General features: G+C 44.0%; 2 protein-coding genes across 4 annotated transcripts in view; both read left to right on the top strand.

Annotated features, from left to right (window-relative positions):
• METTL6 (methyltransferase 6, tRNA N3-cytidine) overlaps positions 1-17256 on the top strand; it is a 51118-nt gene extending 33862 nt beyond the window's left edge. For 2 of the 3 annotated variants that reach the window (XR_009211705.1, XM_032144265.2), the window contains exon 6: positions 11442-14563. The gene's annotated coding sequence lies outside the window, so the exon portion shown is untranslated. Of the gene's footprint in view, positions 1-11441; positions 14564-16758 lie in introns of those variants that run through there. The other variant, XR_009211706.1, reaches the window with a different exon arrangement.
• Positions 17257-19819: 2563 nt separating this feature from the next.
• On the top strand, positions 19820-20326 carry LOC116462042 (non-histone chromosomal protein HMG-17-like). The gene has a single exon (XM_032754049.2). It carries the CDS (start codon positions 20006-20008, stop codon positions 20276-20278), a length of 273 nt encoding a protein of 90 aa, XP_032609940.1. The 5' UTR covers positions 19820-20005; the 3' UTR covers positions 20279-20326.
• The last annotated feature ends 6638 nt before the right edge of the window (positions 20327-26964 follow it).

Here is a 26964-nt window from a genome sequence, read left to right as displayed (position 1 = left end):
TCAATTCAACAAGAAGAGCTAACTATCCTAAATATATATGCACCCAATACAGGAGCACCCAGATGCATAAAGCAAGTCCTTAGAGACCTACAAAGAGACTTAGACTCCCACACAGTAAAGATGGGAGACTTCAATACCCCACTCTCACATTAGACAGATCAATGAGACAGAAAGTTAGCAAGGATATCCAGGGCTTGAACTCAGCTCTGCACAAAGTGGACCTAATAGACATCTACAGAACTCTCCACCCCAAACCAACAGAATATACATTCTTTTCAGCACTACACCACACCTATTCCAAAATTGACCACATAGTTGGAAGTAAAGCACTCCTCAGCAAATGTGAAAGAACAGAAATTACAACAAACTGTCTCTCAGACCACAGTGCAATCAAACTAGAACTCAGGATTAAGAAACTCACTCAAAACCGCTCAACTACATGGAAACTGAACAACCTGCTCCTGAATGACTACTGGGTACATAACGAAATGAAGGCAGAAATAAAGATGTTCTTTGAAACCAACAAGAACAAAGACACAACATACCAGAATCTCTGGGACACATTCAAAGCAGTGTGTAGAGGGAAATTTATAGCACTAAATGCCCACAAGAGAAAGCAGGAAAGATCTAAAATTGACACCCTAACATCACAATTAAAAGAACTAGAGAAGCAAGAGCAAACACATTCAAAAGCTAGCAGAAGACAAGAAATAACTAAGATCAGAGCAGAACTGAAGGAAATAGCGACACAAAAAACCCTTCAAAAAATCAATGAATCCAGGAGCTGGTTTTTTGAAAAGATCAACAAAATTGATAGACCGCTAGCAAGGGCAATAAAGAAGAAAAGAGAGAATAATCAAATAGACGTGATAAAAAATGCTAAAGGGGATATAACTACCGATCCCACAGAAATACAAACTACCATAAGAAAACACTATAAACACCTCTATGCAAATAAACTGGAAAATCTAGAAGAAATGGATAAATTCCTGGACACATACACCCTCCCAAGACTAAACCAGGAAGAAGTTGAATCCCTGAACTGACCAATAACAGGACCTGAAATTGAGACAATAAATAATAGCCTACCAACCAAAAAAAGTCCAGGACCAGACAGATTCACAACCGAATTCTACCAGAGGTACAAGGAGGAGCTGGTACCATTCCTTCTGAAACTATTCCAATCAATAGAAAAAGAGGGAATCCTCCCTAACTCATTTTATGAGGCCAGCATCATCCTGATACCAAAGCCTGGCAGAGACACAACAAAAAAAGAGAATTTTAGACCAATATCCCTGATGAACATCGATGCAAAAATCCTCAATAAAATACTGGCAAACAATCCAGCAGCACATCAAAAAGCTTCTCCACCATGATCAAGTGGGCTTCATCCCTGGGATGCAAGGCTGGTTCAACATATGCAAATCAATAAATGTAATCCAGCATATAAACAGAACCCAAGACAAAAACCACATGATTATCTCAATAGATGCAGAAAAGACCTTTGACAAAATTCAACAGCCCTTTATGCCAAAAACTCTCAATAAATTAGGTATTGATGGGACATATCTCAAAATAATAAGAGCTATTTAAGACAAACCCACAGCCAATATAATACTGAATGGGCAAAAACTGAAAGCATTCCCTTTGAAAACTGGCACAAGACAGGGATGCCCCCTCTCACCACTCCTATTCAACATAGTGTTGGAAGTTCTGGCCAGGGCAATCAGGCAGGAGAAAGAAATAAAGGGTATTCAATTAGGAAAACAGGAAGTCAAATTGTCCCTGTTTGCAGATGACATGATTGTATATCTAGAAAACCCCATTGTCTCAGCCAAAAATCTCCTTAAGCTGATAAGCCACTTCAGCAAAGTCTCAGGATACAAAATCAATGTGCAAAAATCACAAGCATTCTTATACACCAGTAACAGACAAACAGCCAAATCATGAGTGAACTCCCATTCACAGTTGCTTCAAAGAGAATAAAATACCTAGGAATCCAACTTACAAGGGATGTGAAGGACCTCTTCAAGGAGAACTACAAACCACTGCTCAATGTAATAAAAGAGGATACAAACAAATGGAAGAACATTCCATGCTCATGGGTAAGAAGAGTCAATATTGTGAAAATGGCCATACTGCCCAAGGTAATTTATAGATTCAATGCCATCCCCATCAAGCTACCAATGACTTTCTTCACAGAATTGGAAAAAACTACTTTAAAGTTCATATGGAACCAAAAAAGAGCCCACATTGCCAAGTCAATCCTAAGCCAAAAGAACAAAGCTGGAGGCATCACGCTACCTGACTTCAAACTATACTACAAGGCTACGGTAACCAAAACAGCATGGTACTGGTACCAAAACAGAGATATAGACCAATGGAACAGAGCAGAGCCCTCAGAAATAATGCCACCTATCTACAACTATCTGATCTTTGACAAACCTGACAAAAACAAGAAATGGGGAAAGGATTCCCTATTAATAAATGGTGCTGGGAAAACTGGCTAGCCATATGTAGAAAGCTGAAACTGGATCTCTTCCTTACACCTTATACAAAAATTAATTCAAGATGGATTAAAGATTTAAATATTAGACCTAAAACCATAAAAACCCTAGAAGAAACCCTAGGCAATACCATTCAGGACATAGGCATGGGCAAGGACTTCATGTCTAAAACACCAAAAGCAATGGCAACAAAAGCCAAAATTGACAAATGGGATCTAATTAAACTAAAGAGCTTCTGCACAGCAAAAGAAACTACCATCAGAGTGAACAGGCAACCTACAGAATGGGAGAAAATTTTTGCAATCTACTCATCTGACAAAGGGCTAATATCCAGAATCTACAATGGACTCAAACAAATTTACAAGAAAAAAACAACCCCATCAACAAGTGGGCAAAGGATATGAACAGACACTTCTCAAAAGAGACATTTATGCAGCCAAAAAACACATGAAAAAATGCTCATCATCACTGGCCATCAGAGAAATGCAAATCAAAACCACAGTGAGATACCATCTCACACCAGTTAGAATGGCCATCATTAAAAAGTTAGGAAACAACAGATGCTGAAGAGGATGTGGAGAAATAGGAATACTTTTACACTGTTGGTGGGACTGTAAACTAGTTCAACCATTGTGGAAGTCAGTGTGGCGATTCCTCAGGGATCTAGAACTAGAAATACCATTTGACCCAGCCATCCCATTACTGGGTATATACCCAAAGGATTATAAATCATGCTGCTATAAAGACACATGCACACGTATGTTTATTGGAGCACTATTTGCAATAGCAAAGACTTGGAACCAACCCAAATGTCCAACAATGATAGACTGGATTAAGAAAATGTGGCACATATACACCATGGAATACTATGCAGCCATAAAAAATGATGAGTTCATGTCCTTTGTAGGGACATGGATGAAGCTGGAAACCATCATTCTCAGCAAACTATCACAAGAACAAAAAACCAAACACCACATGTTCTCACTCATAGGTGGGAATTGAACAATGAGAACACATGGACACAGGAAGGGGAACATCACACCCCGGGGCCTGTTGTGGGGTGGGGGGAGGGGGCAGGGATAGCATTAGGAGATATACCTAATGTTAAATGACGAGTTAATGGGTACAGCACACCAACATGGCACATCTATATATATGTAACAAACCTGCATGTTGTGCACATGTACTCTAAAACTTAAAGTATAATAATAAAAAAAAATACTGTCAACATACAGGACCTAAGTGACAGGATCTGGAATTGTTCTGCAATGTAAAATTTTAGTAGAGTGGAGCACAAAAATGGTGCATGGAGGATTAAAAAAAAAAGAAGGCTAAAAGCAAGATGGAGATTGGCTAGATCACATCTCCCCCACTGCCATTGATACAGAAGGGCTGGGCTGCTGGCTAAACCCCACCCTTAAGCCTGGAACCTCAGCTCTAAGTGAAAGCAGGAGCCCCATTTTTCCACCCACATGTTGCCTTTTTGGCCTGCCATTTCCCCATCCTGTGCTCATAAAAAGATTTCAGCTAGCAGAGCAACACAGCAGCTGAGCATCGGGGATACAAACGGCTGATTGTCAAGGATAGAAGCGGCTGAGCAGTAAGCAGAGAAGCAACTGAATGTTGGAGACTATGGGTAGATGTGGCTAAGTTCAGATGATGCGGCTTTGGAGACGGGCCTGGCCTCAGACTGCTCGGCTTCAAAGAAAGGTCACCTTCCTGCATCATCCCCTTTTCAACTCCCCATCCCGCTGAGAGCCACTTTCATCGCCCAATAAAATCCTCTGCATACACTACCCTTCAATCTGTTCATGTGACTTGATTCTTCCTGGATGCTGGACAAGAACCTGGGTGTTGAGAGGGCAGGGGGCTGCCACCCTGACCCTCCACTGAGCTGGTTGGCACTTGGCTGTCCTCAGACTGCAGAGGTGAAAGAGCATTGGTTGTAACATGCTTGGATGCCGTTATGGGGCCTGCATGGAGCCTGCTCCTGCCAGAGAGGAGCAACTGGCCAATTCCCGCATTCATTTTTTCCAGTTCCTGCACTCGCTCACTCTCACAAGGGGTTTGAGTGCAAGGTGGCCGAGTAAACAAGCCACACCCCAGTTGCAAGTACTGCAAGGGGGTCAAGGGAATTATCCTGTCTCATAATTTTTTGTTATAATTTTTGCAAAGGTGGTTTCATTATTATTATTATTCTTTTTTGAGATAGAGTCTTGCTCTGTCACCCAGGCTGGAGTGTAGTGGCACGATCTTGGCTCACTGCAACCTCTGCTTCCCAGGTTCAAGCGATTCTCCTGCCTCAGCCTCTCAAGCAGCTGGGACTACAGGTGCGTACCAACACGCCCAGCTAATTTTTGTATTTTTAGTAGAGATGGGGTTTCACCATGTTGGCGAGGCTGGTCTCAAACTCCTGGCCTCAAGTGATCCACCCACCTTGGCCTCTTGAAGTGCTGGGATTATAGGCGTGACCCACTGTGCCCCCCAGCCTCCTTATTAAAATGTTGAAACTACTGAACTGATGCTATACATTTACAATCTGTTCTCTTCTTTTTTCACTATCTGACAAGTGTTTTGCTGTCTAGGAGATTTAACTTACAATCTTTTTTTTTTTTTTTCCTTGAGATGGAGTCTCACTCTGTCACCCAGGCTGTAGTGTAGTGGTGCGATCTCTGCTCACTGCAACCCTTACCTCCTGGGTTCAAGCGATTTTCCTGCCTCAGCCTCCTGAGTAGCTAGGATTACAGGTGTGTGCCACCATACCTGCCTAATTTTTGTATTTTTAGTAGAGACAGGGTTTCACCATGTTGGCCAGGCTGGTCTCAAACTCCTGACCTCAAGTGATCTTCCTACCTCAGCCTCCCAAAGTTCTGGGATTACAGGCATGAGCCACAGCACTCAGTCCAACTTACAATCTTTTCATTGAGTTCCTAACTTCTGCTTTCATATTTCTAAATTCTGAAGGAGGCCAGGCACAGTGGCTCACATCTGTAATCCCAGCACTTTGGGAGGTCAAGGCGGGAAGATGACCTGAGGCCAAGTGTTCAAGAGCAGCCTTGGCAACATAGCGAGACCCCATATCTACCAAAAAAAATAAAATTAGCCAGGCATAGTGATGTATACTGATGTATACCTGTAGTCCCAGCGGCTCAGGAGGCTGAGTTGGGAGGATCCCTTGAGCCCAAGAGTTCAAGGATGCAGTGAGCTGTAATTCCACTGCTCTCTAGCCTGGGTGACAGAGTAAGATTCTTTCTCTTAAAAAAAAGAAAAAAAAAAACATTGGCCGGGTGCGGTGGCTTATGCCTGTAATCCCAGCACTTTGGGAGGCCGAGGTGGGTGGACCACTGAGGTCGGGAGTTTGAGACCAGCCTGACCGACATGGAGAAACCCCATCTCTACTAAAAATACAAAATTGGCTGGGCATGGTGGTGCATGCCTGTAATCCCAGCTACTCAAGAGGCTGAGGCAGGAGAATCGCTTGAACCCAGGAGGTGGAGGTTGTGGTGAGCTGAGATTGCGCCATTGCGCTCCAGCCTGAGCAATAAGAGTGAAATTCCGTCTCAAAAATAAAAATTAAAATTAAAAAATAAATTCTGGAGGAGTACAGGCAAGGCATCCTCATCTCAATATATGGCTCCCTGGTATAATGAGTATTTTGAATTAAAGGTCCTTAAAGATCAATAGGTGCTAGAAGAGACCTTTTCTCTATCTACATAAAGAGCTGAAGGACCCACCAAGGAAAACAATCATTTTTCCTTCTGCTTCCTGCTTTCTCATCTATTGCAGAAAAGAAGAGCAAGGAATTAACCACACCTAAACAGACTTATTCACAAGATAACATTCTTCTCTCAGGCTCAATTTCCAAAGAACACTTTGGGGAGCCAAAGTGGGAGGATTGCTTGAGGGTAGAAGTTCGAGACCAGCCTGGGAAACGTAGCACAACCTACAACAAAAAAACTTAGAAAAAAAAAAGGCCAGGTGTGGTGCCTCATGCATGTAATCCCAGCACTTTGGGAGGCTGAGCAGGGAGGATTGTTTGAGCCCAAGAGTCTGAGATAAGCCTGGGCAACACAGTGAGACTCCATCTCTATAAAAAAAAAAAAATTAGCTGGGCATGGTGGCATGTGCCTATAGTCACAGCTACTTAGGAGGCTGAGGCAGGAGTGAAACCGCCGTTGCAAAATTATAGCTGAGACAGTGAAAGAGATCTTACTGAACCAACTCTATCTTCCTTCTAACCTGCAAGCTGTATTTGTTCATTCCTGGGTGTAGGCTGAACTAACTTTGGGAGAAAAGTAGTTTATAATTTAAAACTTAGTTTATAGTTTAAAACAAAGATGACAACAGCCCTTTCCCAAAACAAACCCCCTTCTTGCCTGGGGACTAGACAGCCTTTGTAGGACTAAGAAACTAGCCACAAGATTACAAAATATGGTTTAGGAGTCATACAGCTGGATGCTACAAGATTCTGACCCTCCTTAAACTCCTAAGTTCAGTGCTCAGATGTTTTGCAGACCCTGCACTTAATGGATCAGCTGGCACCACCCAGATGGATAAACTGGCTCATCTGATCTTGTGGCTCCCACCCAGGAACTGACTTAGTGCAAGAAGACAGCTTCAGCTTCCTATGATTTTATTTCTGACCTGATCAATCAGCACTCCTGGTTCACTGGCTTTCCCCTACTCACCAAGTTGTCCTTAAAAACTCTTATTTCCTGGCCAGGTGCAGTGGCTCACACTTGTAATCTCAGCACCTTAGGAGGCCAAGGTGGGCGGATCACTTGAGGCCAGGAGTTTGAGAACAGCCTGGACAACATGGCAAAATCCCGTCTCTACTAAAAATACAAAAATTTGCCAGGCATGGTGGCGTGTGCCTGTAATCCCAGCTCCTCGGCAGGCTGAGGCAGGAGAATCACTTGAACCCAGGAGGCGGAGGTTGCAGTGAGTGGAGATTGCGTCATTGCACTCCAGCCTGGGCGACAAGAGCGAAACTCCATCTCAAAAACAGCAACAACAACAACAACAAACAACAAAACTCTTATTTCCAATTACGCAGGGAGACTTATTTGAGTAATCATAAAACTCTGGTCTCCCGCACAGCTGGTCTGTGTGAATTACTCTTATCTACTGCAGTTCCTGTCTTGATAAATTGGCTCTGTCTAGGCAGCAGGCAAGGTGAACCCATTGGGTGGTTACAAGAGGATCACATGAGCCCAGTAGGCCAAGGCTGCAGTGAGCTGTGACCACACCATTGCACTCCAGCCTTTGGGACAGAGCAAGATCCTGTCTCAAAAAAAAAAAAAAAAAAAATCTTTTTTTCAAAGAGAACCATTTACAAGCTAATCTCTGTTCCCTGATCCATTCATTCTCCCTAGTAATCATTTATTGTACCTCAACAGAATTACCTATATTCCCCATCTCCTCTCTCCCCTCTCAAATAAGGCTATATAAGTATTTGGGCCCCATTGGGATATTGAGTGATCATTCTGATTCTCCCCTGTGTACACATTAATAAGTTTTGATGCCTTTTTCCTACTAATCTGCATTTTGTGAGTTGATTTTTCAGTAAACCTTCAGAGGACAAAAGGGAAGTTTTTCCCTTGGCCCCTACTGTCAGAGGCATTTGAACCAAAGTGAATGGGAGCTGGGTAAAATAAAGCTGAGACCTACTGGGCTGCATTCCCAGGCAGTTAGGCATTCTTAGTCACAGGATGAGATAGGAGGTTGGCACAAGATACAGGTCACAAAGACCTTACTGATAAAACAGGATACAGTAAAGAAGCTGGCCCAAACCTGCCAAATACAAGATGGTAATGAAAGTGACCTCTGGTCATCCTCACTGTTCATTATGTTAGAGTCAGTAGTTAGGCAGACATGAGCAGGGCAGGGGAGGGCCCCCTCTCCAGGAATGTCAGGTGACCATCAGACGATGGTCAGGCAGTTGTTAAACTGTCTAAAATAATAATTGGTTGCAGCCAGTGCCAGAGAAAGACAATCTCCCAATAGATAGAAAACACCTGAAACTAGCTGGGCACTATGGCTCATGCCTGTAATCCCAGCACTTTAGGAGGCTGAGGCAGGTGGATCACCTGAGATCAGGAGTTCAAGACCAGCCTGGGCAACATGGTGAGAACCACCCCCATCTCTACTAAAAATACAAAATTAGCCGGGCGTAGTGGTGCATGCCTGTAATCCCAGCTACTCAGGAGGCAAGGCTGGAGAATCGCTTGAACCTGGGAGGCAGAGGTTTCAGTGAGCTGAGATTGCACCATTGCACTCCGGCCTGGGTGACAAGAGTGAAACTCCGTCTCAAAAAGAAAAAGAAAAGAAAGCACTGAAAACTGGTAATCAGCAGCTTCCTGGTAAGATCTTTGGAGTTGGGCAAGTGGGCTAAGGCATGTTCACTAAGAGGCAAAACAGCAGAGTTTAATGGGTATATGACCTTCCTCTGGGAACACTTGACTGGTAATGGAAAAACACCTCAACTGAGCATGCATACAACTTCAGTAAACATACTGCACATACAGACAGCCCACCCCAAGGGGACAATTAAGGGAAGAGAAGTGGAAACCCTGGAACCATGCCCATGTATAAAACCTCAAGTCAAGGGCTGAACAGGGCGCTTGGATCTCTCAAGTCACCCACTTGGCCCTCTTCCAAGTGGACTTTGCTTCCTTTCATTCCTGCTCTAAAACTTTTTAATAAACTCTCATTCCTGCTCTAAAAGCTGTCTCAATCTCTCCCTCTGCCTTAAACCTACTTCTGCCCCTTGGCTGAATTCTGTCCTCTGAGGAAGCAAGCATCTAGTTGCTGCAGCCCCATATGGCTTTGCTGCTGGTAACAATTATATGCTAGTTATAATGCATTAGCATGCTAAAAGACACTCCCACCAGCACCATGACAACTTACAAATGCCATGGCAGTGCCTGGAAGTTACCCTCCATAGTCTAAAAAGGGGAGGAACCCTCAGTTCTGGAAATTGCCCACCCTTTCCCAGAAAACTCATGAATAATCCACCCCATATGTAGCATATAAGCAAGAAATAACCGTAAGTATACTCATAGAGCAGCCCATGCCTCTGCTCTGTCTATGGAGGAGCCATTCTTTTGTTTCTTTTCTTCTCATAAACTTGCTTTCACTTTGTGGACTTGCCCCAAATTCTTTCTCGTGCAAGGTCCAAGAACCCTCTCTTGGGGTCTGGATTGGGACCCCTTTCTGGTAACACTACAATTCTAAGAGCTCTTTTTTTATTGGTTCACATACAGGAATAAACTGAGGCAAAATTAATATAAGCAGAGAGTTTATTTGGGCCAAATTTGAGGGCTACAGCCCAGGAGACACAGATTCAAGTTAAGTTGCCCTGAATATATGCTGTGATTAGCAGCACTTACAAGTGGATTTTTTTGTTTTTGTTTTTGTTTTGGAGACAGGGTCTTGTTATGTTGACCAGGCTGGTCTTGAACTCTTGGCTTCAAGCAATCAACAAGTGGGTTTTGTTTTTGTTTTTGTTTTTTGTTTGTTTGTTTGTTTGTTTTCAATGGAATCTTGCTCTGTCACCCAGGCTGGAGTGCAGTGGCACAATCTTGGCTCACTGCAACCTCTGCCTCCCGAGTTCAAGCAATTCTCCTGCCTCAGCCTCATTAGTAGCTGGAATTACAGGCGTGCATCACCACGCCCAGGTATGTTTTGTATTTTTAGTAGAGAGGATTTCCCCATGTTGGCCAGGCTGGTCTCGAACTTGTGACCTCAGATGATCCGCCTGCCTCTGCCTCCCAAAGTGCTGAGATTACAGGTGTGAGCCACTGTGCCTGGCCAACAAGTGGGTTTTTAAAGGAAAAAAGAAGGGGCAGTTCCTAAATTGAACATAAGCTATTAATTGGCATATATTGTTCTTTGTATCACAAATTCCAGGAACATGAAGATAGTGGGTGAGGGTCATATTGTGCAACTTGTGATAGCATTTTAGGTAACTTATCAGCCAGTCTGGAAACTACATGGAAGGAAAGAAAGAACAAAATGCCTTTAAACAATTGTTCCTAGGCATGACTCTCTGGGGAGGGGTAGGCGTGACTGAAGATTCATTCTGTGAAGATTCTGTCTCTGGGCCTGATAAATTTTGCATACCACACATTTTTCAGACTTCTCTGAGCTACTTCTCTTTCTCACTTCAGTGTTCATTTTAAAAATAGTAACCCATTATTTCACAGATGCAATGTATTTCTCTAAAGCATGCATTTCAGTAGAGAAGGGGTCTCTAAGAGGGGCAGCAGTTGTCCCCCAAGGGGGCAAAAATTGGTTCTTTTGGGATTGACAAGAGAATGTTTTATATAACAGTGATCTGTGGCCTTCAAAAACTCAACCCTATCCAAAAAAATCATATTCATTCTTCTAGAGTTGAAGTGTCTTTGCCTGGGCTGGAGTGCAGTGGCGTGATCACAGCTCACCTCAGCCTGGAACTCCTGGGCTCAGGTGATCCTCTTACCTCAGTCTTCCGAGTAGCTGAGACTACAGGTGTATGCCATCACACCCAACTAATTTTTTTTTTCTTATAGAGCGATGGTCTCCCTATGTTGCCCAGGCTGGTCCTGAACTCCTGGCCTAAAGCGATCCTCCTGCCTTGGCCCCCCAAAGTGCTGAAATTACAGGTGTGAGCAACTGAGCCCAACTTCTTGTCCATTAATATTTAATTTCTGTCTGCATAGTCTCGTTTCCTCTATTTTTTTCTTTATTTCCTGTTTTGGTCTCTATCTTTATTAGGAGCTTTTCTCAGCTGTGTGGTGACCCTTGGTTTTCCATTCATATATTTTTTTAATGCAGAGCTTAAAAGCTGCTTGGAAGCTCTGAGCACATGAGGTGGAGTTGTCAACATGGGCTTCATTTTATTTATTTTTACTTATTTTGTTTTCTTTTATCTCTTTTTTGTTTCTTTTTCAGGTCTCAATCAAAAGTCTGGAACCTGGGCTTCTTTGTAGGATATCTGGCTGTGCTTTTGTATTATATGAACCACAGAAAATAATCTTCCAGTATGATATTGTTTTCAGTATAGTACCTCAACCCCAATTTTGCCTGGTATCCCTTTATCCAGACCTTTTGTTTTCAACTTACAGTCTTATTCTGGGGTGGGGGATGTACAGTCTGGCTGTGTGGACTTGCAGGAGAGATTTAGGGTTCTAACTGCTTCTTACTGACTTCCAACCAATCCTCCTGTATTCAGTCTTATACACACCCCCACTTATACTAGACGTAGCTGGTACTACCAAACCTGGTCACAAAACTCTATGGGAGTCTTGATGCAAGTTGAGTTGCTTCTTGACTTTCATCCCTGCTGGCTTAAGACTCAGCTTCACAAGCCTGCTAAGTCAGTTGCTATTTATCCTGTTTTCTAGCCCTTCAAATTTTTTAATGAAAATTTGTATTTTTAACTGACAAATAATAATTATATATATGGAATAAATATGATGTTTTGATAGTAATAGATGTATACATTGTGGAATGATTATATGAAGCTAATTAAGATATCCCTCTCCTCACGTACTTCTTTTTCTTTGTATTGAGAACATTCAAAATCTATTCTTGGCCAACTATGGTGGCTCACACCTGTAATTCCAACACTTTGAGAGGCCAAGGCAGGAAGATTGCTTGAGCCCAGGAATTCAGGGGTTCCAGACACCAGCCTGGGCAACATAGCAAGACTCTGTCTCTAATAAAAAAAAAAAAAGTAAAAATAAATGTTTAATTTAAAAAATTTATTATTGTTATTATTTTTACAATTTAGAAACTGTAGGGGCCAGGAAAAAACTTCCCCTTTGCCCTCTGAAGAATAACTAAAAAAATCACTCACAAAATGCAGATTAATAGGAGAAATGGCATAAAAACTTAGTAATTGCTTTCCTTGGTGGATCCCTTAGGTCTTTATGTAGATAGAGAAAAGGTTTCTTCTAGCATCTGTTGATCGCTAAGGACATTTAATTCAAATTACTCATTATACCAGGGGGCCATATTTGGGGGTAAAATTCCGGAAGCTCCTTCAAAATATACCTTATTATTGACTATGGTCACCATGTACAATGGATCTCAAAAACGTATTCCTCCTGGCTAACTGAAATGTGTGCCCTTTGGGTCAACATCTCCCCTACTCCCTTCCTCCCCCAGCCTCCGGTAACCACCATTCTACTTTCTGCTTCTATGAGTTCAACTTTTTAAAATTCCACATATAAGTGAAATCATGTGATATTGGTCTTTCTGAATCTGGCTTATTTCACTTAGCATAATATCTTCCAGCTTCATCCATGTTGTTGCAAATGATAGAATTTCCTTGTTTCTAATGTTCTCCTAAATTTAATCAATTGTATGGGGTTTATGTGATAAAAAATCCTTTTGCTGTCATTTTCATGGGCTTTCCAGAAGGAGCCTAACTAGGTACACGTGCTTAGTCTGTCTGTTTTTCTTTTTTTTTTTTTAATAAGCAGGTCTCCCTCTGTTGCCAGGCTGGATTGCAGTGGCCTGATCATGACTCATTGCAACCTCTGCCTCCCAGGCCCAAGCAATCCTCCTACCTCAGCCTCCAAGTAGCTGGGACTGCAGGTGTGTGCCAGCATGTGTGGCTAATTTTATTTTTGTAAAGACAGAGTCTCCTTATATTGCCCAGGCTGGTCTCAAACTCCTGGGCTCGAGATCTTCCTGCCTCTGCCTCCCAAAGTGCTGGGATTACAGGCATGAGCCATGGTGCCTGGCCTAGTCTGTCATCTTTAAACAATTGGGTTGGGAAGGAAAAGGTAGCATATAGATATTGATAGATGATTTAAGCAGAAATAGATTAGCATAATTGTCCATTGTAAAGGGGCTGAATGATCTGGAGAAATGGAGGCAACTCAGGAAAACTGAACTTGGTGGTGTATGCTTAGAACTAATGAAAAATGGCCGGGCACAGATGCTCATGCCTATAATCCCAGCACTTTGGGAGGGTGAGAGGGAGAATAATTTGAGGCCAGGAATTCAAGGTTGCAGTGAGCCATGATTGTGCCAGCCTGGGCAGCAGAGTGAGACCGCAACCCTTAAAAAAAAAAAAAAAAAAAAAAGAACCAAAGAAATGTTAGTTCCAGGGATTCCCAGGGACATGGGCAGGGTCCAAGAATGATGCTGAGTTAAGGTTAGGTGACTGTTCAGAGAGCTACTTCAACTTGTATCCCATATTATGGATCAAGGACCTTAAAAATAGCCATACTTCTTTTGTTGTAGTAACTCAGTTTGTAGGATTGTTTCCTAAGAGATATCTGACATATTCAAGGACTTCTTCACAAAGTTGTTCATTAGCTGCATTATTTATAGTACCAAACATTATAAATAGTCTAAACCAGAGACCCACAAGCTATGGCTATAACAGTGACAAGGAGGCCTAGCGTGACTAACTCCATTTTGCTCCTAACCCCCCTGCAGCAATAACCTGTATCTTTTAGGTGAACTGCTTTTGCTTATCTCTGCACATAGGCCAAGCTAACTATAGGAGGAATTTAGTTTATAGTTTAAAGCAAGGATGGTAATAGTGCCTCCCCCAAAACTAACCCCTGAGGAGATAAGGAGGATGTATGCAAGTAATAACGTTATGTTAAAGATTTGTAAGAGCGTTGTGACCTGACCAAGGACAAAGTGTCACCACCTCCTTGGACCCTTGCTGCCACCCAGATGTGATCACTGGCCACTTCTTGACCTCAACTCCCTCCCTCTTCCCCCTTCCTCTCACATAAAAGGAGCCTGAAATTTGTATTGACTTAAAAATGGTTCTTTAGGACATTACTCTTCCATTTTCTTGGTTTGCTGGCTCTCTGAATAAAATTCACTTTCCTTGCCTCAACCCCTTGTCTCTTGACTTATTAGATGTCATGCAGTGAGTGGTACACTCTTTGGACTCTGTTACATGACCCACAGAATCATCTAGTCCTCCTTTTATTTTGGTAAAGTTGTGTTAAATACAGCCACACCCATATATGTATTGTTTATGGCTTACGGCTCCTTTCATGCTACAAGGGCAGAGACTATCTGGCCAATAAAGCCTAAAATATTTACCATCTGGATCTTGTTTTCGGTTTTTTTTTTTTTTTTTTAAGAGAAACGGGGTGTTGCTATGTTGCCCAGGCTCGTCTCAAACTCCTGGACTCAAGTGATCCTCCTGCCTCGGCCTCCCAAAGTGCTGGGATTACAGGCGTGAGCCACCGCACCTGGCTATCTGGACCTTTAAGGAAAAGTTTGTTGACCCCAGTCTAGATGACTGGTAGGGGAATGGTCAAGCTAAGATATAGCTATATGATGGAATAGAATATAGTCAATGAACATTGTGTCTAAGAAAAAAAATGTTTTCAACATTTTAATAGAATGTTCACATTATAATGTTAAGTTTAAAAAAGCTAGATATAAAATTATACAATCTGTTCTGAACTATATAAAAATATTTACAGAAAAATACACTGGCAAGAAATTCAGTACCATAAAATATTTTCTTTTTTTTTTTTTTCCAAGACGGAGTCTTACTGTGTGCCCCAGGCTGGAATGCGGTGGCGTGATCTCGGCTCATTGCAACCTCTGCCCCTCCGGGTTCAAGCCATTCTCCTGCCTTAGCCTCCCGAGTAGCTGGGACTACAGGCATGCATCACCATGCCCAGCTAATTTTTGTAGTTTTAGTAGAGACGGGGATCTCACCATATTGGCAAGGTCTTGAACTCCTGATCTCAGGTGATCTACTCCCCCTCGGCCTCCCAAAGTGCTGGGATTACATGTGTGAGCCACTGCGCCTGGCCTAAAATATTTTCATTTAGTTTTTTGTTGTTGTTGTTACAGAGACAGTGTCTTGCTCTAGCACTCAGGCTGGATTTCAGTGGTGCAATCATAGCACACTGCAGCCTTGACTCCTGGGCTCAAGAAATTATTCCACCTCAGTCTCCTGAGTAGCTAGGGCTACAAGCACACACCAGCTGATTTTTACTACTTTTTGTAAGATGGGGTCTCATTATGTTGCCCAGGCTGGTTGGGCACGGTGGCTTCTGCCTGTAATCCCAGCACTTTGGGAGGCCGACGCAGGTTGATCACCTGAGGTCAGGAGTTCTGGACCAACATGTCAAAACCCCGTCTCTACTAAAAATACAAAAATTAGCTAGGCATGGTGGCCCATCCCTGTAGTCCCAGCTACTTGGGAGGCTGAGGCAGGAGAATCGCTTGAACCAGGAGGTGGAGGTTGCAGTGAGCCAAGGTTGCAGTGAGCCAAGATTGTGCCACTCTACTCCACTGGGTGACAGAATGAGAATGTCTCAAAAAAAAACAAAAACAAAAACAAAAAAAAACTCTTGGCTTCCAGTGAGCCACCTGCCTCAGCCTCCCAAAGTGCTGGGATTACAAGCATGAGCCGCCACACCTGGCCGTAAAATATTAGTACTTTTCTGTACAACAACCAGAAGGTCAGAGATAGAAGTTTGTATGGGGAGAATTCCTCCTGCTGCGACATGGTCTCTGCCCTACAAACGTAAGTGTCAGCACAAGGCAAGGGAACAACAGGGGAAGGGAAAGGGCAACACCAATAATTCAGTCCTTTCTGTAGTGACAGTCAAAAGCTGCCCAAACTTGAGGGAGCTCCAAGAGTAAGATGACCAACCATCTGGGTTTGCTGACACTGTCTTGACTTTAGCATAGCAGCCACACATGGCAGGGAACTCCATAGTGTGGGGTTCCCACAGTTGGCCACCCTACAACCATGCTGTACCCCACACACACCATTACATAGCCTTGGTTGGCCTTTGCGAAGTACCTGAGAATGGATTTGTCTCTTGTTAGATACTTCTCCAGTGGACAGTTGGGTGGAACACCATTAATCAATGAGTGCTTTTGTGCAAAACAGAAAAAGGGCCTGCTCTAGGCAAATGCAGGCCTCATAGCTTGGTGTAACACCTTTGGTAGAAGGCAGCCTTCTGTTAGGCCCTAGCTGGAGCACACAGCTTGTCAAGCAGAGCCACAGCTGGAATTCAGGACCCTGTCCTCTTAGCAGGCACCTTTGTATGGTGCACAAACCACACATTTGCAGGCAGCAGACCTGCCACTCAGACTCCAGAGAGATCTGCTCCCTGTCCCAGGTGCCTCTAACATCCACAGCACCAGGAAACACAAAACTCTTTCTTGAGCACTGAGTTATGTATTTTTGTCTAGGGACTGTGCCTGCTGTGTCTGTGAAATCCAAAATAAACACCGGATTTTTAATTTTTTCACACAGAATAAGGACCTACTGGAAATAGATGAAAAAGACATAAAAAGACATCTGGAGGGGAAATGTCGAAGCCAAGAATGAGACTGGAGGTGGAATTCGGCCCTTTTATTTTGATTCTCTGATTCCAAAAAGGAACCCACTGGGCTGCAGGAGCATGGCGACCACCTCTGTCTCTTTACAGCAGCCCCTTACGCATGGGTGGTGCTGTGAAGGTCCTCTTTCCAGCCACTCCATCTTCAATGTTGTCACTGCCCATTCTCTCACTCCTCCTTCTGGGTGTCTGACAACATGTTCATTAGATGTTTAAAATATGTTTTCTAAGTCTTTTTTCTATTCCGCTGCACATCCTATCTTTTTGTCTCTTGGAAATGAGGTAGGAGACTGACAGGACTTGTCTTCTGGTCACAATCCTGCTGACCAAAAGGTGGTCCACACAGGATGAAGTGAAGACACCGGTGGAAACCAGCAGATGGCGACAAAAGCAATCCCTAGCCGCCCTCATTGCTCATTAGCATAGGGCACGCCCGCCAGCGCCATGACAGTTTACAAATGCCATGGCAACGACCCGGAAGTTACTGCCTCTTTCCATGACGACAAATTTTGTGGGTCATTGCCATGGAAAGCAGCAGTAACTTACTAGATCTTTCTAAATAACTTGGCCCTCAATTTGCATCAGCTTGCCCTTTAATATGCAAGTAATTGAAAGTGGGTACAAGTAGATAGAGTTGCCAACAGCCCATACATTGCAGACTCTGGGCTCATTGCCTATGAGTTACCCCTGCTCTGTAGGGAGAGGTGCTATTCATATAAGATTGCTGTTTAACACCACAGGCTTGTCTTTGAATTCTTTCCTAGGTGAGGCTGAGAACTCTTAAGGGCTAAGCCCCAATTATGGGGCTCGCCGTCCTGCAGCAGAATCACGTTCTCCAGTCCTGTCTCCCAATTCCCTACTTCCCTCTTCAGTTTTATAGTTTTTGTCATTAAGCCTATCTGCTGAACTTAGCATGTAGGCATTTGTATATGTATTTACACATGCATATATGTTTGTTATTACATTTTTTCATAGAAGTTCTATTTGGTTCTTTTAAAAATGGACTACATAGGCTGGCGCAGTGGGTCATGCCTGTAATCCCAGCACTTTGGGAGGCTGAGGCGGACAGATTACGAGGTCAGGAGTTTGAGACCAACCTGACCAATACGGTGAAACCCTGACTCTACTAAAAATACAAAAATTAGCCAGGCATGGTGGCACGTTCCTGTAATCCCAGATACTCAGGAGGCTGAGGCAGGAGAATCACTTGAACTCGGGAGGCAGAGGTTGCAATGAGCCGAGACCGCTCCACTGCACTCCAGCCAGAGTGACAGAGCGAGACTCTGTCTCAGATTAAAAAAAAAAAAAAAATTTACTACATTGATTTTCATAGTTTCCAATTCATTGAATATATCAACAAGTTTGCCTTAAAAAAATTCAGGCTGACTCTGTGTGCACTACCTATGAGTTATCTCTGCTCCACAAGGTTAATCGTAATCTATAAAGAAAAATGAAAAGAAAGTAAATTCAGCCTATTTGTTTAAAAAGTCTACATCTGATAATTCAATATTTGAACGCTTTGCAGATCTGTTTCTATTATTTGTTTTTTTTTTCCTGCCAATTGCCAGTCTTGTACTCTATGAGTTATCTACGACTGTGTGCTGGACACTGCTTTGGGGTTTTTTTGTTTTGTTTTGTTTGAAAGTCTCCTTTTGTCGCCCAGACTAGAGTGCCATGGCACGATCTCAGCTCACTGCAACCTCTGCCTCCTGGGTTCAAGCTATTCTCCCACCTCAGCCTCCTGAGTAGCTGGAACTATAGATGCCCTCCACCACACCTGGCTAATTTTTTGTATTTTTAGTAGAGACGGGGTTTCACCATGTTGGCCAGGCTGGTCTCGAACTCCTGACCTCAGGTGATCCACCTCAGCCTACCAAAGTGCTGGGATTATAGGCGTGAGCCACTGTGCCCAGCCTGGACACTGCATTTGAAAAACTATGTGTAGAAATGATTTGAGGCCTATGTTGAAGGCACTTTCCTTCAGAAAGTCTTTACATTTGCTTCTGTGAGGTGTCTAGGGGTGTAAGGGTCTCAAAGCACCTTAAACCAGGCTCAAGGCTTGATATTCCCTGGCCCAAACAATTAGCAATGTCTGTCATATAAGTAAATAAATGAAGAATATAAAAGACACCCACAAAGCAGCCCAAACACTCCCAAATCAGAGACAACAGTATCAACAGAGGTCAGTTGTTGGGGCCCCCATGTTCTCACCTGATCAGTGAGAGCTAATAATGAGTCCTCTAGGCATAGCCAAAGGGCTTGTTGGTAGAAAGATGTGGCATCATAATGTGATGTGAAAGTTGTAGGTGCACTGGCAAATGTGTCAATCCATCGGACTGAAGGGGAGTGTTGAATTTAGATTTAAGACTTTTCTTTCTTTACTGTCAATGCTGTGTTATCTGTATTATCTTGAAAGAATCACTTGCTCTCTGGGCCTTGGTTTGTCCATCTGTGAAGCAATGGGATTGCACCACATCAGTGTTTCCCAGATTTTAATGTTCACCTGTGCCTTGGGGAGCTTGTTAAACTGTAGCTTTTGATTCAGTAAGCCTGGGATGGACTCTGAGAGTCAGTGAGTCCGTCTAAGAAGCTCCCAGCTGATTCCAGTACTCCTGATCTGTGGGCCACACCTGGAGTAGAAAAGTTTTACATAAACTCTACCTTCCTCTCCTGTACAAGTCTAGGCAAATAGGGACCCACTGATTAAACAAATCCACTCCCCAACCAGATAATTCTGCCTTGTATTTCAGAACTGGGTTCCCATCTCACGTCCTCTAGAAAGCCTTGTCTGGTGTCTTTGCTTGCAGGGCATCCCACCAACAGCCTGACCCTAAGCTCTGTGAGCATGCCTCTGTCATATTGCCCTGTAGTCACCTGTCCAATGTCAACATCCATGTCCCCAGTGCTGATATGGTGCCGGGCACATAATTAGAACTCAATAAATACTCGTGGTATAAGTAAATGGAAGAACAAACCAATGTAAGTTACAACTAGAGGTGGGAGTCAGGGGTGACTCAGCATATTCCTGACTAGGGCTTAAAAAAGTCAGATCTCGGAGCAGTATGAAGAAGAGGCGAGAACGACCCCCGGACCGACCAAAGCCCGCGCGCCGCTGCATCCCGCATCCAGCACCTACGTCCCGCCGCTGTCGTCACCGCCACCATGCCCAAGAGAAAGGCTGAAGGAGATGCTAAAGGAGATAAAGCCAAGGTGAAGGACGAACCACAGAGAAGATCCACGAGGTTGTCTGCTAAACCTGCTCCTCCAAAGCCAGAGCCCAAGCCTAAAAAGGCCTCTGCAAAGAAGGGACAGAAGGTACCCAAAGGGAAAAAGGGAAAAGCTGATGCTGGCAAGGAGGGGAATAACCCTGCAGAAAATGGACATGCCAAAACAGACCAGGCACAGAAAGCTGAAGGTGCTGGAGATGCCAAGTGAAGTGTGTGCATTTTTGAAAACTGTGTACTTCTGGTGACTGTACAGTTTGAAATACATTTTTTTTTTTTTTTTGAGACAGAGTCTCGCTATATCGCCCAGGCTGGAGTGCAGTGGCATGATCTCAGCTCACTGCAAGCTCCGCCTCCTGGGTTCCCACCATTCTCCTGCCTCAGCCTCCCCAGTAGCTGGGACTACAGGCGCCCGCCACCACGCCTGGCTAATTTTTGTATTTTTAGTAGAGACGGGGTTTCACCGTGTTAGCCAGGGTGGTCTCCATCTCCTGACCTCGTGATCTGCACCCCTAGGCCTCCCAAAGTGCTGGGATTATAGGCATGAGCCACTGCGCCTGGCCTTGAAATACTATTTTTTATCAAGTTTTATAAAAATGCAGAATTTTGTTTTACTTTTTTTTTTTTTAAAGCTATGTTAGCACACAGAACACTTCATTGTTTTAGGGGGCAGGGGCATATGTCACTAATAGAATGTCTCCAAAGCTGGATTGATGTGGAGAAAACGCCTTTCCCTTCTAGTTTTGAGAGACTTCCTCTTGGCTCCCAGGTCAGGATTCCCTGACTTTGACACACATGGCCACCTTGGCACAAAAGCCTTGTGGTATGGAAAAACAAATTTGTTTTTATGTCCTCTTCTCCCTTTCCATCTTTCAGCATAGACTTAACTCCCTTAAGCCCAGACATCTGTTGGGACCTGATCCCTAGTCGTTGGTTACCAGTGTGTCAGGCAATCTGGACTTTCCAGTGATGCCACTGAAATGGCACCTGTCAAAAGAGCAGTGGTTCCATTTCTAGATTGTGGATCTTCAGATAAATTCTGCCATTTTCATTTCACTTCCTGAAAGTCAGGGTCGGCTTGTGAAAAGTTGTTAAACAACATGCTGAATGTGAAATGTCAACCCTCACTCTAAACTTTCCCTGTTCAGAGCATCAGATGAAGACTTCATTGGGTTTATAGTGGCTTTCTGATTTTTGGTAGTCCATTGAAGAAGGGAGTTTGAAAGTTGTTGTATACTGTTAATGATTGTCTGCCCATGTCCTGCCTGAAATACCATGATTGTTTATGGAAAGTATCTTTAATAAAGCTGGATACAGTTTGGCTTGGGAAAAAAAAAAAAAAAAGTCAGATCTCTGGACCAGGCGCGGTGGCTCACGCCTGTAGTCCCAACACTTTGGGGGGCCAAGGCAGGCAGATCACTTGAGGTCAGGAATTCAAAATCAGACTGGCCAACATGGTGAAACCCCATCTCTATTGAAAATATAAAAATTAGCCGGATGTAGTGGTACATGCCTGTAGTCCCAGCTACTCAGGAGGCTGAGGCACGAGAATCGCTTGAACCCAGGAGGTGGAGGTTGCAGTGAGCCGAGATCGCACCACCTCACTCCAGCCTGGGCAACAGAGCGAGACTCTCAAAAAAAAAAAAAAAAAAAAAAAGAAAAGCCCTCTGTTTACTCTCAGAGTTAGAGATATCAACTGGGCTCCTGTTATGGACTGAATTGTATCCCTTGTTCATAAATTGAAGCCCTAACCTCCCATCCCCCATGACTCTATTTGGAGATGAGGCCTTTAAAGAGGTACTGAAGATTAAATGAGTGCGTAAGGGTGGAGTCCTAATCCTCCAGGACTGGCATTCTTATAAAAGAGGAGGATGCACTGGGAGGCACATGCACAGGGAAAAGGCCAAACGAGGACAAAGCCAGAAGGAGACTGTGTGCGGGTCATGGAGAGGGGCCTCAGGAGAAGCCACACCTGCCTTCATCTTGGATTTCCAGCCTCCAGAAGTGTGAGAAAACAAATTTCTGTTGTTAAAGCCACCTAGACCACGGCATTTTGTTATGGCAGCTCCAGCTGACTAATACAGCTCCTGACCTGAGAGTGGAATGGGAGCCTCTGGTTTCTAGGCTTCTCTGCCTGAACAGAAGACTTTCTGACCTCCCAGAGGGGGTGCTCAGCTTCGTTCAGCTGTTCCTCTGAGGCAGGAGAGGAGATTCTCCTCTGGGCTAGTTTTGGTGGGAAGACCAGAGAAAAGGGGCTTTTCCAGATGGAATCTGTGACACTCCCCCAGCACTGCTGATTATTCTTGGTGGGACATGTCTGAATTCTAAAACTTGACCTTCAGGTACCACATTCTTGCCTGTTCACTTCCTCCTAGTAACTATACCCAGATATTGTCTATGGCTATTCTTGCCTTTCCACATTCTCTTATTTTTTTTGGAGATGGGGTCTCACTATGTTGGCCCGGCTGGTCTCAAACTCCTAGGCTCAAGGCGATCCTCCCACCTTGGCCTCCCAAAGTGCTAAGATTACAGACGTGAGTCATCACACCTGGCCCACATTCTCCCCTATATCTCAGGAGCTAGAAGCCTGGAAACTGCATTTCCCAAACTTCCTTGTCAGCTGGGTTCCTTGCCAGGTAGGTTCTGCTAGTGGAAGGCACTTATGTGAAGTTGTTTGGAAGGTGGGAGGGAGAGGCCATTTGTTTCTGTTTATGACATTTATCAGTAGGTATAGTAGGCAATTGTGGGCCTTGCAATGGTAGGGTACTGGGGCGAGGGCAGCAGGGGTGTCTCTGGGTAAGTAAGGGCCCCAATGGCTCTGGTGGCTGTTTCAATAGCATGAACAGGTGGGCTCTTGGCTGCCTGCCCAGTGGGAAGGGCAGTGATTGTCGTGGTAGTGGCAGCATCAGCAACACTACAGATGCATTTGTTGTGAGTAAGCTCATGCTCATGGGCTCTGGGTAAAAACTATTCTCTCCTTTTTGTCCCTCCAGCCCAGTGGGGGTTCCAGAAGCTTCCTACAATCATTGATTTTTTAATAGCATCACTTTCCCCCAGGGTCACGGAGAAAAGCTGTGAACATCACAAAAATGGTCTGAATATAGAAGACCTTGAGTGCCAGGTAAGCACCACATCTGCACATCGTTCACATCCAGTGACTGTGCTTGAATTATTGAAGTGCAGGAGGTGTGGTAGTAACAAAGGGGTGACATACCTTCTATTCGTGACCTCTCCACTCTGCATAGGTGAATGATGTGCCTCTCTGGGCCTCAGTTTCTCCATGTGTAAAATACTGTGATTGAATCACATAGTTGTTAAGCATAGTCCAGCTCTGAAACTATTCTGGGATTAGCTCTTCAGTGACATAGTTTAACAGAATCTTCTGGAGTCAGCAACAAGTCAAAATAGGTGGAATAATTGGAGTAACTGAAGCTCATTGACTGAATGTTTGTCAACCCTCTGCACCTCCCCTCCCCGCCAAATTCACATGGCAAAGCCCTAACCATGTGGCTGTATCTGGAAATAAGGCTTTGAAAGAGGTGATTAAGGTTAAATGAAGTGAGGTCACAAGGATGGGCCCTGATCTGATAGTGGTAGTGTCCCTATAAAAAGTGGAAGAGGCCAGGCACAGTGGCTCATGCCTGTAATCCCAGCACTTTGGGAGGCCAAGGCAAGCAGATCACTTGAAGTCAGAAGTTTGAGACCAGCCTGGCTGATATGGCAAAACCCTGTCTCTACGAAAAATATAAAAATTAGGCGGTCGTGATAGTGGGCATGGTGGCGGGCACCTGTAGTCCCAGCTACTTGGGAGGCTGAGGCAGGAGAATCGCTTGAACCTGGGAGGCAGAGGTTGCAGTGAGCCAAGATTGCACCACTGCACTCCAGCCTGGGCAACAGAGTGAGACTCCATCTCAAACAAAAACGAAAAGTGGAAGAGACACGAGATCTTTCTCTCCTTGCATGTGCATTCAGAAGAAATACCATGTGAGGAAATAGGGAGAAAGTGGCCATCTGCAAGCCAGGAAGGGAGCCTTCATCAGAAACTGAACACTGCTGGAACCTTGAGCCAGTAGAAAATAAATGTCTATTGTTTAAGCCTACTCAGTCTGTGGTATTTTGTTATGGCAGTCCTAGCAAACAGGAGTCTTTGGCAAGACCACAAACTGGAAGCCTGAAGGACAGTTGGCCCACAGATGTTTGGTTTGGTTGACTTAATTTCTTTTCCTTTTTTTTTGAAATGGAGTTTCGCTCTTGTTGTCCAGGCTGGCATCCCAATCTCAGCTCACCGCAGCCTCCTTCTCTCGGGTTCAAGCGATTCTCCTGCCTCAGCCTCCCGAGTAGCTGGGATGACAGGCATGCGCTACCACACCTGGCTAATTTTGTATTTTTAGTAGAGACGGGTTTTCTCCATGTTAGTCAGGCTGGTCTCGAACTCCCGACCTCAGTTGATCTGCCCTCCTTCGCCTCCCAAAGTGCTGGGATTACAGGCATGAGCCACCGTGCCCAGCCGATTTCTTTCTTTTCTTTTTTTTTTTTTTTTAAGACACAGAGTCTCACTGTCACTCAGGGTGGAGTGCAGTGATGTGATCTTGGCTCACTGCAACTTGACCTTCTGGGCTCAAGCAATCCTCCCATCTCAGCCTCCCAAGTGACTGGGACTACTGGCAAGCAGGTGCCACTGCACCCGGCTAATTTTTGTATTTTTTTTTTTTTTTTTTGTAGAGATGAGGTTTTGCCATGTTGTCCAGGCTGGTCTCCAACTCCTGGGCTCAAGCAATCTGCCTGCCTCAGCCTCCCAAAGTATTGGCATTACAGATATGAGCCACTGCAGGTGACAAACATTTTTTAAACTTTGACTTTGAATGCTTAATAATTGCAGATGTGAGATAATTTAAAATAGTAACAGGTTATTCAATGTCACTCTGACAGCATATTTGAAAACCAAGAGAAACAGATTTCTCACAAAACATATAATACCAAAATTGACAGAGGAAAAAGTCAAAAATTTAAATGGACTAAGTCCTACAGAAGAGATGGAAAGGTAATAAGATTGGATGTTGAAGAAAGTACCAGGATGAAATGGCTGAATAGCTGAATTTTATGTAACCTTTAAAGCATGGATAATTACAAGGTTAATTCAAATCCGTGCTACTCAAATTGTGGTCCATGGACCAGCAGCAGTGGCATCACTGGGAGCTTGTTGGAAATGCAGAATCTCAGGCTCACCCCAGACCTGCTCAATTAGACTATGCATATTAACAGGATCCCTAGATGATCTGTGTGCACATTAATGTTTGACAAGTACTGGACTAGGCCACTAGTTCTCAACCTTGGCTGTCCATCGGAATCATCTATGGAGTTTTTAAAAAGTACCAATATTTGGGTTTCACCCTCAGAGATTCTGATTATCGATCAGGTGCATGGACTAGCATCTGCATTTTACGATACTCCCTAGGTAATTAAGAATCAGAGATTTAAACTGGATCATACAAAAATATGAAAGGCTTTAAGAAATAAAGCTGACAAAGAATGTAACATACTAATTACAGTAACACATTACTGTAAAATACAGTAATGACAAAAATAATACAACAAGATCACCCACAGTTTATTCCAGGAATACAAGCAGTAGCATGCTGGATTCACAACTAGCTGTCTGAGAAAGAAGAAAACAGCCCCAATTTATAGCATTTACCAATTCCCATGGTGTAAATATTCCCATCACAGCCGATTTTAAGCTACCAGCATGACCTCAACAACTTTAAACAAATTCCTGAAAATTTAATAATTGGCTGTCACCTGGTAAGAGCCAGCTACAGCACACCGCTAGAGGCTGATTCAAAATTAGGAAATCCACCAATGAATCCATTCTGTTAATACATTAAAGAAGTAAAACCAGGCCAGGCATGGTGGGTCACGCCTGTAATCCCAACACTCTGGGAGGCTAAGTGGGAGGATCGCTTGAGCCCAGGAGTTTGACAACAGCCTAGGCAAGGGAGACCTCGCCTCTACAGAAAATAAAATAAAATAAATTAGCCAGGTGTAATAGTGCATGCCTGTAGTCCCAGCTTCTCAGGAGACTGTGGCAGAGGGATGCTTGAGCCTGGGAGTTTGAGGCTGCAGTGAGCTGTGATTGTGCCATTGTACTCCAGGCTGGGTGACAGAGCGAGACCTTGTCTCCAAAAAAAAAATAGGGAAGTAAAACCACATTATCATATCAAAAATGTTTCGGATTTGAGGCCTTCTGTAGATTTGATCTCCACTTTGGCACAGACATCGTCATGCTGTATCGTCTCTCACCCAGCTGGCTGCACCTATTCCCTGACTCACTGGTCCCTGTGGCATGTGAGTTTGTGATACCTGCTTTACTGCCAAGTCAAGTCTAACATAGTCTTATTCCCCAGTATTCCAGGCAAGGCCTAGACTTGATCATGTCCTTTGTAGGTAGACGATGAAGATGTTATTGTCACCTCCTCATCTTTCAGCAGGCAGAGCTGGCAAAGGAAACGGTACTTCCTTAATCCATGGATACACTGCTTCAGACAAGTTTGCCCTTTCTCAACTCTGAAAGGAACAGAAGAGATAAGGCAGGGGCCCACCTAGTGTGCCCGGGAAACACAGGGATGGGTTTCCTGTTCCTGCAAATGTTCTTGGCATGCCTTTAGATCCCCCATGGTTCACCCACTCCGCCCTGCATTTCCTTACTTCCTTGGCTTAATCACGCCAGTTTCTCCTTCTAGAATGCTGAGCCTCTAATATCTTTCCTGTAAGTTCCTTTTTTGTTTAGATATCCAACGTCAATTTTCATTGCTACTGAACTGGACTGTGATGGGGCAACTGTGGAAGCAGGGGTCTGGCTGGGAGGCTGCTGCTGAGGCCAGAGGCAGTGTGGACCAC

Source organism: Hylobates moloch, unplaced genomic scaffold (genome assembly GCF_009828535.3).
Source record: "Hylobates moloch isolate HMO894 unplaced genomic scaffold, HMol_V3 SCAFFOLD_22, whole genome shotgun sequence".
NCBI lineage: Eukaryota > Metazoa > Chordata > Mammalia > Primates > Hylobatidae > Hylobates > Hylobates moloch.
This window is presented reverse-complemented; position numbering and strand designations above follow the sequence as displayed.

Excerpts from the sequence above, each read along its gene's own strand:
- LOC116462042 (XM_032754049.2), top strand. The coding sequence starts at position 20,006 with ATGCCCAAGAGAAAGGCTGAAGGAGATGCTAAAGGAGATAAAGCCAAG.